This window comes from Sceloporus undulatus, chromosome 4 (genome assembly GCF_019175285.1).
Source record: "Sceloporus undulatus isolate JIND9_A2432 ecotype Alabama chromosome 4, SceUnd_v1.1, whole genome shotgun sequence".
NCBI lineage: Eukaryota > Metazoa > Chordata > Lepidosauria > Squamata > Phrynosomatidae > Sceloporus > Sceloporus undulatus.
Genome location: NC_056525.1, coordinates 250797722 through 250811818, shown reverse-complemented (window position 1 = coordinate 250811818; position 14097 = coordinate 250797722). Strand labels below are relative to the sequence as shown.

The window sequence follows — 14097 nt, the reverse complement described above, 5'->3', positions numbered from 1 at the left end:
ATTATTATTATTATTATTATTATTATTATTATTATTATTATTATTATTATTATTTACATGATCCCTATAACTGGCCCCAGCCAGCATTTTGGCTGCCGCGTTCTGCACCCGCTGAAGTTTCCAAACAGTTTCCAAGGGCAGCCCCACATAAAGTGCGTTGCAGTAGTCCAAACAAACGCCCTCCTTCCGCTCCAGCCCCTCATGAGCGCTGCCAATTCTGTTGTGCATTTCCTTTTCTTTGAATCGAAAACCAGTTCTGCGTACTCTTCATATCTTCTGATAACATCTCAGCTTCCCAGCGAATCAGGAGACCCAGTGATTCTCTTCCTCTTACTTATGACAAACTAGAAAAACCCTTGGTCTATTCGTCTTTGCTAGTTTCCCTGTGCCTTCCTAACTTTGTGTGTGAACACGTTCTTGGAAGCATCCTAGAAGCTTGTCCCTTTAGGGGTCTGCTTCTCTGTTCAGGTGCTGTTGAAGGTCTTTGCAGAGCCGCCTCTCAGCCTCCCAAAAACACCTTTGGGGCCAGGGAGGGGCGTGCAACCGAAGGCTTTACAACTTGGAGGGAATTTTCTATCACCACCACCACCATCATCGTCTTCATTGCCAGACATGCTTGTTGTGGTATTTTACTTTATTTCTCCACGCAACGACCCAGAGAAGTAGGCCAAGAGCTGGAGTGTTTGGCCTGAAAAGAGAAGATGGGATTTCCCTCAGATATCTGAAGGGCTGCCAGGTGGAAGACGGAGTGAGATGAAGTGTTTCTGTTCCAGAAGGTGGGACCCAAATCAGTGGATTCAGGTGACAAGAAAGGACCCTTAAAGACCAGGTAGAGCTTCCTGAGGGTAAGAGGGCTACTTGACCGTGGAATGGATGGCCTCAGAAGGAAGGGGCACAGTCCTCTCCGCCAGGGGTTGGATGGCCATCTCTTGGGGTGCCTTTGCTGAGGGTTAGCCTAGATTGCTTTTGGGGTCCTTTCCACCTCTGTGGAGCTAGGCTTCAAAGAAACAGCTGCTGACTGCTCTTTTGCCAGCTCTCATGTTGTTGTTGTTGTTGTTGTTGTTGTTACCTGCCTTTGAGTCTGCTTTGACTCAGGGTGACCCTGTGGATGAGGCCCTTCCAAGTCCCCTGGCCTCCACGACTTTGCTTAGCTCTTGTGGACTGAAGCCCTTGACCTCCCTGGTTGATTCCAGCCATCCAGTGCCTGGCCTTCCTCTTTTCCCGCTTCCCTTTGCTGGTGAGTCCTGCCTTCTGTTGATGTGGCTGAAATACGACAGCCTCCCTTCCATGGTCTTGGCTTGATCTGTTCAAGGACCCATTCATTTGTCTTTTGGGCTGTATCCTCCACAGTCTCCTCTGGCACCACATCTCAAAGGAACGGATTGTCTTCCGACCTGCTTTTTCCCTTGTCTGGCTCTCACATCCCCAGATGGTGATCGGGGGGAATATAATGACTTGCACGATCCTTAGTGTTCAGTGTCATACTTCTGCTTCTTATGATCTTCTCTAGTTCTTCCATCCCCAGTCCTAGTCTTCTTCTCATATATATGTCACCTTATATAGCAACTCTAATATATCAGCCATGTTAGTCTGGAAAATGAATATACAAAGGGATCCTGCAGCACCTTTGAGACTAACTGATTACTTTCAAATACAAGATCCCTTTGAATACCAAGTTGAATCTATGTCCTCCAAATTCTGCCCCAGTCCAAGAGCGCCTCGGGGGGCTTGGTTTCTTCAGCGGTTTGGAGGGAGCTTGCCTCCGACCTGGAAGCGTGGCGCCTGCCTCATCCCAGTTGGAAAGGGAAGCAGGTGTCTTAACCACCGGGACAATTATGGGGATGGCCCCAGGGATTATGGGGATGATGATGATGATGATGATGATGATGATGATGATGATGATGCGAGAACCCTTGCAATGTGGAACTTGATTAGCATCCTGGTTGCCATTCCTGCTGGAATGGATCACTATCATTCTCACTCTGCCACTGTGGAAACTGAAGTGTGACATGAAGGCAGGTCCAATTCAGGCTGGGCGCGGGTGGCTCCCTAGCAGGCTATAGGGAGAGATCTGTGGGATGGCCCGTCCTTGTGCACAGAGAGGGGAACTCAGGATGTGGGGGGGGGTATTGGGGGTCAAGCAGTATCTGTGTCCATGGTCATCCTCCCTTCATGGATAGCCACCCACCATGCACTGTCAGTGCCACCACTTTCCTCCTGTGGGCAGAGAATCTCCCAGCAAAGTCATGGCAGCTCCTTTTGTGGCTGAGTCCAAGACGGGTTCTGAGGAAGGAGTGCCCTTGTTGTAGCTCATTTACGCCTCATGCGCATGGGTCTCCTCCTGTGCCAGGAGCAGGAGCACATTTCTTGCATCAATGACCATGGAGTGTGAGATGGAGATCTCTGCTGCTGGGCACCATCCCACGGGGGAACAGAGAGCTGGACAGAGCTTCAGGGCTCTCCTTCAGTCCTTCTCCTGCTTTTGCTACTGGGTGACCAGGCTGTGGACCAACTGCCATAATCTATTAGCCATTCTGTACTGTCCAGCTGAAGAGGAGCCATAACGGTTCTATTGTAACCTGAATGTGTGTGCTTCCATAGTGGGAACTATGCACTGAAGTGAATTGATTCATCAATCCAACGGCCATGCAGTTTGCGAACCGCTTCAAATGCAAGTGGGAATGAGCCCTGTGTGTGTGCTGAGGAGCCAAATGGGAGTGCAGTGAGGTCTCCAAAGTTGCTGAAGCAGAGCCATGATCCATCAACCACTTCCTTGACGGCAGAGACCTGGTCTCTCCATCCATCCATGAGAAAAACCAGGAAGACTTTGACCCACAAGGAATGCAGGGGCCCCAGAGGAGGGAAGGCAGGTGGAGGGCAGGAAAGGAGGGGAGGAGATAAAAGCCGCTGCCCTCGGCACTCAAAGCCCCTTCCCTGCAAGGAGCCCTCTGCCCACCTGCCTCGGCCACTGCCTGCAAGCTCCCTGGCCACTTGGACTGGGTAACTGCAGAAATGAGAGAGCCACTGGTTGTATGAATGAGAAGCTTAGAAACAGAAGCTATCCTTATATCACACAGTGCCAAGTAGCAGAAGGGCTACTGGTGGTGGCAAAGTGGCAGTGCTGGATGAGGGTTAGGATGGGTTGGTCACACTCTGTGAGCATTAGGGCAAGCCAGCCTCCCTCCCAGATGCCCAGGCCAAGCCCGCAGAAGGGGGCCAGCAGCTGGCCCTCCGGAACCCCCCTGGCCAGGGCTCAGATCCTGGGGGTGCCAACTGTAAGGGGCTGGCACCAGGTATTTTCACCCTTGAGAGTCCGGTGGTTCTCTGACAGGCACAGTTTGAGTCAGCCTGACCATTGACCCAAAGGAGTTCTGTATCTCTTGCATGATTCCCTCTCACCCAAGGCGAACCCCCAAATCTCTGGATGCAAAATGCACCCATGCGCAGGAGGAAGCCCAAGGGACCTCAGGATCGCCCTCTCCTGGGACCCCCCTCCCCGGAAAACCAGATCCCCCCTCCCTCCCATTAATAGTGTTCAGGGCTGAATGGGGCAGATTATATTACCATATTATTTATCGTGAATCACTTCATGTACCCCCTGCCTTTTGCCCAAAAGTGGGAGCCCAAGGGGGCTTACAAATTAAAATGGGGTACAGTTTAAACATGGAGAAGAGCTACATTCCAATGGAAAGAAACTACCGTATATACTCAACTTTATGCCCAAAAATTGACCCTAAAACCCTGGATTGACTTATGTATGGGTCAATACAGTAATACTGTACTGCTCAGAAAAGTCCTAAAACCGATTTCCTGTCAGTTCCTCCCTTTCTCAATCCAATGATAAAACCTTCTCCTCCAGCGCCAGGGAAATGGTGTCTGGCGGTCAGGAGAGGTCCAGAGAGGGAGAAGGAGGGAGCGAAGTGGGGTTTTCCTTTTGTCTTGTCCTTTGCATCCTTTGTTCCGTGCCCCTAAGTTCAACCCTGGACTTATCCTTGGGTCATATCAAAAAGCCATGATTTTAGCTCTAAAACCTTTCCTCGACTTATACATGAGGTCAACTTGTACACAAGGATATAGGCTACCAACAATATTTTCCAAAACAAGTTAAAATATACCGTTAACAATGATTTTAAAAGCAGTTTTTAAAAAATGATACTGCAGAGTTAATGGAAACAGTGCAGCATGGATGGATGGTGTGTGTGTGTGTGTGTGTGTGTATGCCCACCTACTTGTATGTCATTCCCAATTTAAGTGATCCTCCTCCTGCTTTGTTAAGAGTAAGAGGGTTTCTGCACAGTTTTCAAGTACTGTTCCCACTTTGGGACTTCGTATGGGAAATGCATTTGCACAAAAGCACACATGGTTTGTGTGGAAAATGTTTTGTGGCTAGAAGATGTGTGTTCATCTGCGCACACTGACTGTGTCCCTCATGCTCACAGTTGCCCTGTTCTTACACAGGACCCTCAGGACCCTCACCCTTGCATGCCTTGATGGTCACTCTGCCTGCTTCTCAGATGCCCCCTTTCCCTTCCACCACCGTAGGAACCTTCTCCTGCTTGGCTGTTCTTCATCCTTCCTCTCTTCTCACCTCCTTTTCCTCAGACGGTTTGCATTGTGCTTTGAGCATCAGAATTTCTCATCTGGGTTTTCTTCCAGAGATGTGTTTGATGTGTGTGTGTGTGTGTGTGTGTGTGTGTGTGTGTGTGTGTGTGAAGATCTTGCAGCCAGATGCCCCTTGTGCCGTTTCCTTCTCCAGGCAAAGGTCACCCGGTGGACTCATTACCCCTTTCCTGGACAAAAGAACTGAGTGCATTTTTCTGCAGGTGAATTTTCACCCGTCCCAACAGGTGAAAAAGTTCATGGCTGAGGAGAAAAATCTCCTTACTCTTATCACAGTGTCTTGATTGTCAAGACACCCCTTTTTTTTGGTCCAGGGTGCAGATGTTATCTTGGAAATAAGCAACTCAGCTCCCACTTCTCCCTCTTCCTTCCCGCAGCGTCCACCGGCAGAGCCCTACAAGACAGAGACCCCAGCCCCCTGAGAGCTCTCTGTGGCCCTGAGCTGCCCTCGGAAAGATCCCCGCTGCAGCCTCCTCCATCGCCACTGTCAGCCTCCATCATGGGTCTGCGAGAGTCGCCCTACGCCAGTCGCTTCTTGGGGGGCATGAACACGGTGGTCCGAGGCATCTTATTCCCCAGCTATTGGCTGCTGAACCAGCTTCTGGCCCTGCAGCGCACCACGGCGGAGAAGCAGGCCCAGCGGAACAAGCGGTGCCCCCCTTACACCCTGCGGGCTCTGGCCAAGGGCTTGGTCATCCTGCCCGCCTTCCTACTCTCTGCTCCCATCTCCTTCCTGGCCTTCCTGGTCTGGCTGCCCCTCCAGGCTGGCCGCCGCCCCTTCGCCTACCAGCACACCTCAGGCCAATCTCCCCCGGAGGAATGGCCGCTCCCAGAGGGCCAAAGCCGGGCCTTTGGCTTCCTCAGCTCCAACGTCTGCCTGCTCCCCGAGGGCCTGGCTAAGTTCAGCAACCTGGGCCAGACCCAATGGCGGGCCAAGCATATCGCCCAAGGACTTGCCCAGGCAACACGACACAGCTCCCTCTCCTGTGAGCCGATCCCCAGGAATGCCTTTGGGATCCCCGATGGGCAGAAGTATGGGGCCATGGGGTCCAGCCCCCCACGTACCTGTCGGAGCCCCTCCGGGGATGACCCAAGCAGTGTGACCATTCAGATACCCCTGGATGACACACTGGGGGAGATCACCTGCCGGTTCCCCGCTGGGGCAGACTTTGTGTGCCTACAGGAGGTCTTTGACCTCCAGGCTGCCAACAGCCTGCGCCAGCGCCTGGGTTCCTGCTACGAACACATCCTCTACGATGTGGGCACCTACGGACTGATGGGCTGCTCTGCCTTGAAGCTATTCAACAGTGGGCTCTTCCTGGCCAGCCGCTACCCCATCCTGGCTGCCCAGTACAACTGCTACCCCAATGGCAAAGGGGAGGATGCCTTTGCTGCTAAGGGACTCCTCTGTGCACAGGTAAGTCGTTGGAGGGCATAGAGCTGACAAAGGAAGGAACATCCCCCAGCCATCCCCTCAGCAGTTCCTTTCCGAGGCTGGTATGTGCAGGATTCTGGGTTCCCCAGGTAATGCTGACCCTGGAGGTGTGCCCCAGTGCCACTTTGGCCAGAAGGGAAGAGGGTTGGTGGCGGCTTCCAGGCCCTTAGATGCCACTGGGCACAGTCACTGTGCTCCTCTGCTGGCTCTGCTTATGGCCGTTCCATTCAGAGGCAATCCTGTTGGTAGTGGTGATCCCCAATGGATGCAAAGGGCTGCCTCTTCCACTCCCTTGGTAGCAGGGGAGTAGGAGGCCAGGCCTTGGGGCAGAGGGGCAGCTGGATGGCATTTAGGTCCCATGGTTGGACCAAGGCGGGCATAAAGTACAGTGGGCCCTTGGTATCCACTGGAGTTTGGTTCCAGGAACCCCCAAGAAGACCAAAATCTGTGGATGCTCAAGTCTTATGAAATACAGTGGCATAGTGAAATAGTGTCCCTTATACGAAATAGTAAAGCCAAGGTTTGCTTTCTGGAATGAATACATTTTTTGAATATTTTCAAGCTGTAGATGGTTGAATCCATCTACAGCTAAATAATCTGTGGATACGGAGGTCCAACTGTGCAAGTTAGAAACCAAGCGCAACTAACACTGCACACAATACAAAAATGTAAAGCCCATTAAATACGCAATAAAGGTAAAAAGGTAAAGGTAGTCCCTTGACAAGAATGTCTAGTCATAACCAGTTGTAGGGGGCTGTGCTCATCTCTGTTTCTAAGCCGAAGAGCCAGCATTGTCTGAAGACTTCTCTGGTGGCCATGGGGGCCAGCATGGCGGTACCCAATGCTGTTACCTTCCCACTGAAGTGGTACCTATTCATCCTTGTATTTCTATGCTTTTGAACGGCTAGTTTGGCAGAAGCTGGGACTAGGGACAGGAGCTCACCCCATCATTCGGCACTTGGGCCTTGGACTGCCAACCTTCTGATCTTCAGGCCATCAGAACTGGCTCCTTAACCACTAAGACAGTGCATCCGTAAATACACAATACTACCCAACATTTATTTTAAAAAGGAATGTAATGGCATTTTAAAAGCTTGTTCAAGTGTTGTTTCCTTGTGCATCCAAGGGGACCGTTTCTTCCTGGACCCCAGGCCAATATGCCATGGACACAATCCATGCAAGAGCAAGGACTCTTCCTCCCCGGCCGCACACTTTCCAACTCTCTTTGGAGTTCCTCTAAGCTACACATCCTCTAAACTTCCACTGCCACTTTTTGGGCAGCTCCCTGATCAACAGAGGGGCAAGAAGGGTCAGTGGGGCATCTCTGCAGCCTCTTTGGTCTTTGTCTGGAAGAAAGGCCTGGCCAGCCAGCTTGGGACAAAGCCTGGAGCACCTTCCCAGCCAGAAGAGGGGAGCAGAGACGTGGGGAGAGATCCCAAAGGCCTCTGAATGCTCAAGACCCTTTGTGAGATGGGGGAGGGCTGTCTTTGTGTGACACACACACAGGCACACTGTCTCCAGTCTGAGTCAGGAGGGGACACAATTGAGCAGAACCCAAGGAAAAAATGACTTTATTTGCTAGTTTTGCTGGTGAATTTACCATATATACTTGTCTATAAGACTAAAACTTTATGCCCAAAAATTTACCCCAAAAACCCAGGTTGACTTATTTATGAGTCACAATGGAAATGAGATAGCAGCTCTTTCAGATTTCCCCATTCGGTGCAGAGGAGAGTTTATTTCTCTCTGAAGCCAAGCAGAAAGAGTCCTGGGTGATGGGTTGATACTGCTGTTTGTTTAAGAGTCCATCTCCCACTGAATCGATGCAGCAAAAAGCCTCAATTGGGAGTTTCTCTTGCCACACACACACACACACACTGAAGGAGCCTCCAAGTTTTGCCCTCGACCGATCCAAGGGTCATGGCAAAATCAACAATTTTGGCCCCCAAACCTGACCTCAACTTATACATGAGCTCCACTGATACTTGAGTATATTAAGCAATTCTGACAAGTCCCTATTTCTTCCGATGGGGCATTCAGAACCAGTTTTATGATATTTTCCTCTTGTTCTGCTTCTTGCTCACTAATTTTTGGGTTTCTGTTTCTACCTTTTCATTCAACAAAATGTAGTCATAAAAACCCATTTTAAAAGTTTGATGTAATAATAAAGGTGTTGTTTTTTAAGAAAAACTCCACAACTCCCAGGATTCTTGCTGCCATCCCAGTCTGGAGAAGAAGTGTTAAAAAGGGGAACTTTCCCAACCTCTGCTTTCGAGGTTGGCACCTCCCCAGAAGCCGAACACAAACCTGGGTGCCAGGAGCTGGTTGTGCCAGCCTTCTTCTCCCATGGCACCCCATTGAGATCCAGCCTACTGGGGTCTTTATCTGGGGTCTCTGAAGGCCTGAGGCTGGGAAGGGGGTCCTGGGGCTCTGGTGGCCATGGGGAGCCCCCCTTTTCACCTTTCCGCCTGAAACTGCCGTCTTTCTCTTCAGGTGTTGCTTCTCCACTTGTCTGTCTCTCGCAGGTTCACCTTGGATCCTCCCAAGGGAAAAGGGTTGTGGGGTACCTGAATTGCACCCACATGCACGCTCCAGATGGTGAGTATGGGGCAAGGAGTAAGGGGGGGCAGGCAGACTTCAGCATTGAGGGTGGGAAACTAGCCGCTGTTGGGTGGGAAGTGCAGTCCTGCCCCCTCTGTCTTCCAGCTGGCAGGGGGGCTGCCATCCCTGAGCCACCCCAACTGCCCTAAGCTTCTGCTGCCTAACTCTCTGGCCAGAGTGACCACATGGCCAGGAGGTGCCTCGCTTTAGGATCATTCTGGAAACAGCCTGCTGTGGCTGCTCTCTGGAAGCGCTGGAGCACACCACTCCACCCTCCAAGTTGACCCAAGCCTTTCTTGACCAGGAGGCACCTGTGGGACCCAATCCCTCCTCTTGAGGATTCCCTCCTGGCTCTCAAGGGCTCTGGACAGTGCTTCCATGGGCTTCCTTTGTAGTCCTTTGGATGCCATGGCTTCTCTCAGCATCCTCAGGAGGGTCACTCTGGGTTCCCCCCCTCAGCCCAAAACAGACATGGGGGCTAATGCAGCCCCATTTCCACCCCTTTCCACAGCCGATGCCCCCGTCCGGTATGACCAGATGACCCTCGCTATGCTCTGGGCCCAGCAATTCCAGGACACCTATGCTCAGCTGGGGGATGTGGTGGCCTTTGACATCTTCTGCGGGGACCTCAATTTCGACAACTGCTCTTCAGGTGTGTTGGGGGGGCCAGGCCAGACCGGGACAGACGGACACACTCAGATGTCCCTCTCCTTTGCTCTCATGCACCTTTTTCCCTCCAGGTGATGAGCTGGAACAAAGCCATGAGATCTTCAGCATCTATACGGATCCTTGCCGTGTTGGGCCTCGGAAGGACAAGCCCTGGGCCATCGGTAGGTGTCTCTCTGACCCTCAACACCTCTGTCCATCCCCTCCTGTGTCTCAAAGGGAAGAGGGCCCACCTCTTGGCTTGGCAGCCACATCGGAGTGAAGGTGGCAATTTGGGGTCTGGGCTTTAGCTTCCTTTTTCTCTTGGTCTAGGGAGCTTTAGCCCACATGCAGGATAATGTGGAAGAAAGGGTGCTGACAACCCCTTCCCTCCCTGTGCCCTGTGGACTTGGCGCTCTCCTTGTGGGGTGGGACAGGGTGGAAAGTGGCAGGGCAGGGGGTCAGCTTCTGCTGACCAGCTTCTGCTCCTCTTCCTTAGGGACCCTGCTGGACTACATGGAAATCTATGATGAGGCCGTGTCCACCCCAGAGAGTATGAAGAGGTGAGGGACTTGAGGAAGGGGCTCATGGAACGACAGTGGACGCAGTCCATGGAGACTGGGCTCTTGCTGGCATGGGGAGGGGCCCTAACATCAACCACATTTTGGGGGGGAATCAGCAGAAAGATACCCAAACGATGTTACTTGTTGCACTAATGAAGTGACATTGGCCAACATTACTTTTGAAACATAGCACCATTCTATCCTCATTATTGAGAAGAGTAACTCATTCTAGGTGAGTGTATTCTTTGGGGTTCTTCCCGCCGCCTGTATTGCTGTGGATGGCGGTGGGGGCTGCATGGGGAGGCAGCCCACCTTCATCAATGCTGTAATCCTACTCTCCAGAAGCACCCAGTGAGACAGCACATCAGTCAAGAGCAATAGCAATAGCAGCTTCATTTATATACTGCTTCTTACCACTCTAAGCAGTTTACAACTGTAAGCTAATTGCCCCCATCAAGCTGGGTACCCCTTTTAGCAACCTCCTCAGAAGGATGGGAGCCTGAGTCGAGCCTGAGCCCTTGCTGGAACTGGATCGCAACCTTGTAGTTTGTGAGTGAGTGAGTGAGTGGCTGCAGGACAGGCATTTAACCATCAGAAGCCAGGCCAGCGGAGGATGAGGGGCATTGGGAAGATCTGTAGCCCTTTGCACCTTAGGCTGTTTTTCTCTCTGCTTGCAGGACTCTGGAGCAGCCGGAGGGTCGGAGGAAGTTCCTGGCCGGTCCAGTCCTGGCCAATGGGAAGCTGGACCCTTCGGCCACTGGGAGCGAAGGGCGGCGCCTGGACTACATCCTTTACCGGGAGCACCCCGGACCCCTGGCCTTGAAAACGGTCAGTCTGGGTGCCCCTTGCAGAGGCTACTTGCCTTAGCTTATGCATGCCATCAGAGGATGGGGGCAGCACTCAAGGGAGCACGGGTGGAATAGCGCTTTCTGGCTTAAGAGCAGACGAACACTGCTGAGGGGGGATGTCAGGCCAAAAGAGGCCTGTCTAGACCAGCATCCTGTTCCTTCAGTGGCCAAAGAGAGGCCCCAATGAGGATCCCATCAGCAGGCCCTGGGGGCCAAGAGCAGCAAAGACCTGGCATCCCGAGTCCTTTTGACTTTGGCACTGGAGGGAGCACAGAGCCTTCATGCTCAGTATCCCTTGCAGCTCACCACATTTGAATCTGGGCTAAAGAGCCAAGGGGTGTTGGTGGCCGCATGAAGCTTTCCATCTCTTCTCCCACTCACCCCCATCAGCCCGAATCCTCAGGAGTTGCTCCTAAATTGGAGCAGGATTTAGGGATGGTGGCCATAGCAAGAAGGGGGTTGCCTCACCTCCCACTTTGGTCAGATTCCTTTGCTGCACGGCCAGAGCTCCAGCAGTGGTTGTGTTACTGGATTATGAAAGGTTATGTTTATGGCACATGGTACCAGACGGCTGGATAAATAGCTCATGTTTGTCTTAGTGTGAAGTACAGAAGCGTTGCTATTTTCCTGGAAGCCCAGGGCCCAAGAGTCAACCTTTTCACTCCCACTGGCTTTCTCTACCCATGAGCAATGCATTCCTTTTCCCCTTCAGCCTTCCTCCACATTTGTCATATTAAGGAGAGATGTAGTGGAGGCCTTTCACTGTCCAAAAGGTCCAAAAGGCCCTTGTGCAGAAGAGGGAGCAGGCTTGCTCTCCATCCACTGCCTGGAAGAGAAGGGGACTGGGAGCCTTGGCTAAAGATGAGGGGGAGTTCTTTGGCAGAGGAATGGCTGCCCCAGAAAACAATGCGCTCTCTCTCACAGCTGCTATTTCTGCTGAGGCTGTGCAGACTCTGCTGGGAGCCAGTGTGGCACTGGGTCCTGCGCTGAATGGAGTAGGTTGGGAGCAGATTGCATTTCATAACTGCCCCCAGGGCTTGAGATTTTGTGGTAGGTTCCCCTTGAGTGGCATGGTATGAGCTGTGAGGGGACAAAGGACTGCCACATGCAGTGCCTTACAAATCCACCATGGTGCCAGCCAGCCCTTACAGTTGATTTGTGGTGGGGAATAGGGGGCTCTAGGCCTTGACTGCCCTGGCGCTCCCTCGGCCTCCTGCCCCTCTTGCCAAAGGCTGCTCTGACGCTTTGTTTCCCTTCTTTTTCTTTCCAGGCTGTGGAGAAGGTATCCTTTATCACCCAACTGGCCACCTGCTCCGACCATTTGCCCTTTGGGCTGCGGCTCCATGTCACTTCCATCATGGCACATCCAGAAGTATGAACTTTGCCCACTGCCAGCCGAGGAAGACAACCCTGAGGGGGCATGGGCACAAAGAGCCTGGCTGCCCCTTCCCAAAGCCCTGTCGTGGGAGATCCAGGTGTTCCAGAGGGTGGCACCCCCAGCTCCATGTAGGGCAGCCTGGTCAGTAGGCATCAGCCTCTCTTGGGGAGCAGTGAGGCAAAGGAAGAGCAGGGGCTCTCCGAGATGGAGCTAGTGGCCCCAGGGGCAGCAAGAGCAAGCTGGCAGCTCCCTTCAGGCCTCAGGGGTCACAGCCTGATGGAGGGGCCCTTGGAGACCACCCCATTGCCTGCATTGGCCACCTCCACACTGCACCTGCAGGCTGATGGGTCCTGAGTTCCAAACACTCCTCCTTCACACTGCTCTCAGTCACTTGCGAGCCTTGATGACTCCTCTGCTCAGATGGTGCCAGAAGATGGGCTGGGCTACGAAGGGTTAGCTGTGCTACTTTGGTGGGTCTATCAATATCGTGTGAGTGATGGGCAGCCATGGCACACAGCCTCTGAGTGCTTGGCAGGAAAGGAGACATGGCCGTGGCAGAGGGTAGTGCCCTTTTCCCTTCAGCGTTGGCCAAGGACAGTCTTTGGCTTGAACCCTGAGGGACTCCAGGAATAGCTTTTCTGGCCCTGGCAGATGTTGGCCTCAGCTGCAATGGCAGATGGAGGAGGGGGCCTCTGACAGACTCCAGCGTTGTGAGGTCAGAAGGTGGAGGACCATTATGGAAGGAAGGGGTTTGTTCCATTTCTTTTTCCATACAGATTGTACCAGTAAAACAGTCCTAACACTGAATTTCTCCCCTTGTGTCCATTCTCTGTCCTTTCCTCTCCCCTTTTGGTCCTCTTGCTCCATGAGGGGTCAGTCCCTTCCCGCTGGACCCTGAGGGCCGGAGATCTGGATCATAGCAGGGGTCAGGGAGGGGTTCTGTGTGGAGGAGATCTCCTGGCCCCATGGGCTCTGCTTGCCCTCCTTTGCTCTTGCTCCATCTGGTGCCCTCCTTTGGCTTCCTTCCTTGGAGGTCTTTAAGCAGAGGCTGGATGGCCATCTGTCAATGGGAATGCTTTGATTGAGAGTTCCTGCATGGCAGAATAGGATTGGATTGGATGGCCCTTGGAGCTCTTCCAACTCTGTGATTCTATGGTTCTAATGCCCCATGTGCCATCCTATGCCCGCAGCAAAGTGCCCGCTTGCAGAGCAAAGGAGTGTCAAAGAACCGTTAGAGGTCCAGCCTTTCTGCAAAGGTTTGGATCAACCCAGTGGGCTCCTGAGGATACACAGATGGATTGGCCACGTTTCAGAACAGCTTTGTCTTTAGCCACTTCTCTGGTGTTTTAGCTGCACTGGGCTCTCCGTCCAAAAAGGAAAGAAGTTTTATTGCTTTAAAATGTACACTAACGTCAAAGAGCAAACGGGGTGAAAACCACTCTACTTAGGAAGCTCCAGCTTTGGGTAACAGATTTGTATCGCACAATCTTGTGTCTGGAAGTTTATGTTAATGTAGTTGTTGCTGCCAAGGCTTCTGCATGCCAGTTGCCTCTCGCCCCGCTTTATCTTGATCACTTAATTGCATTTTAACATCTGCATGAGCTTTGTTCAGTTTAATAAGCTGTCTTCAATCCTAGGCTCATGCTGTTGTAAATCTTCTCCCCCACAAGTTCAGCCCCTTTTCTCCCAGATTTGAGTGGGTCTGGGGTCCCCTTAAACTAGAGGGGGAAAGGACACTCTTTCTGCAGGGGAGACCCTAAGGATGGGGAGAATATTAGGTCTGGTTACTCATTCCCAGGTCGAAAAATGAGTTTCCCAACAGAAGAGAAAAATCAGAGACCAGCAAGATTCCCGCCTGGTTTTCCTCCTGGCATTTGAAACCCAGGAGAGCTGGCAGAGGAAAAATACATAGACTCATGATCCACCCTCACCTGGAAGCCAAAAACTGTGGAGGGTTGACACATCTCTGGAAAAAGGGGGCTAGGGGGGCCTGCAGGGCAAGAGAGA

At 52.2% G+C, this 14097-nt stretch overlaps 1 protein-coding gene across 2 annotated transcripts in view; it reads left to right on the top strand.

Annotated features, from left to right (window-relative positions):
* The window catches only part of LOC121929858 (sphingomyelin phosphodiesterase 5-like), a 16795-nt gene extending 2715 nt beyond the window's left edge, over positions 1-14080 (top strand). For both annotated transcript variants that reach the window (XM_042465823.1, XM_042465824.1), the window contains exons 2-8: positions 4998-6037; positions 8581-8653; positions 9168-9308; positions 9397-9486; positions 9801-9864; positions 10542-10692; positions 11983-14080. In XM_042465823.1, the coding sequence (XP_042321757.1) occupies positions 5120-6037; positions 8581-8653; positions 9168-9308; positions 9397-9486; positions 9801-9864; positions 10542-10692; positions 11983-12090 (1545 nt within the window). In that variant the 5' untranslated portion in view covers positions 4998-5119 and the 3' untranslated portion in view covers positions 12091-14080. The remainder of the gene's footprint in view (positions 1-4997; positions 6038-8580; positions 8654-9167; positions 9309-9396; positions 9487-9800; positions 9865-10541; positions 10693-11982) is intronic.
* The last annotated feature ends 17 nt before the right edge of the window (positions 14081-14097 follow it).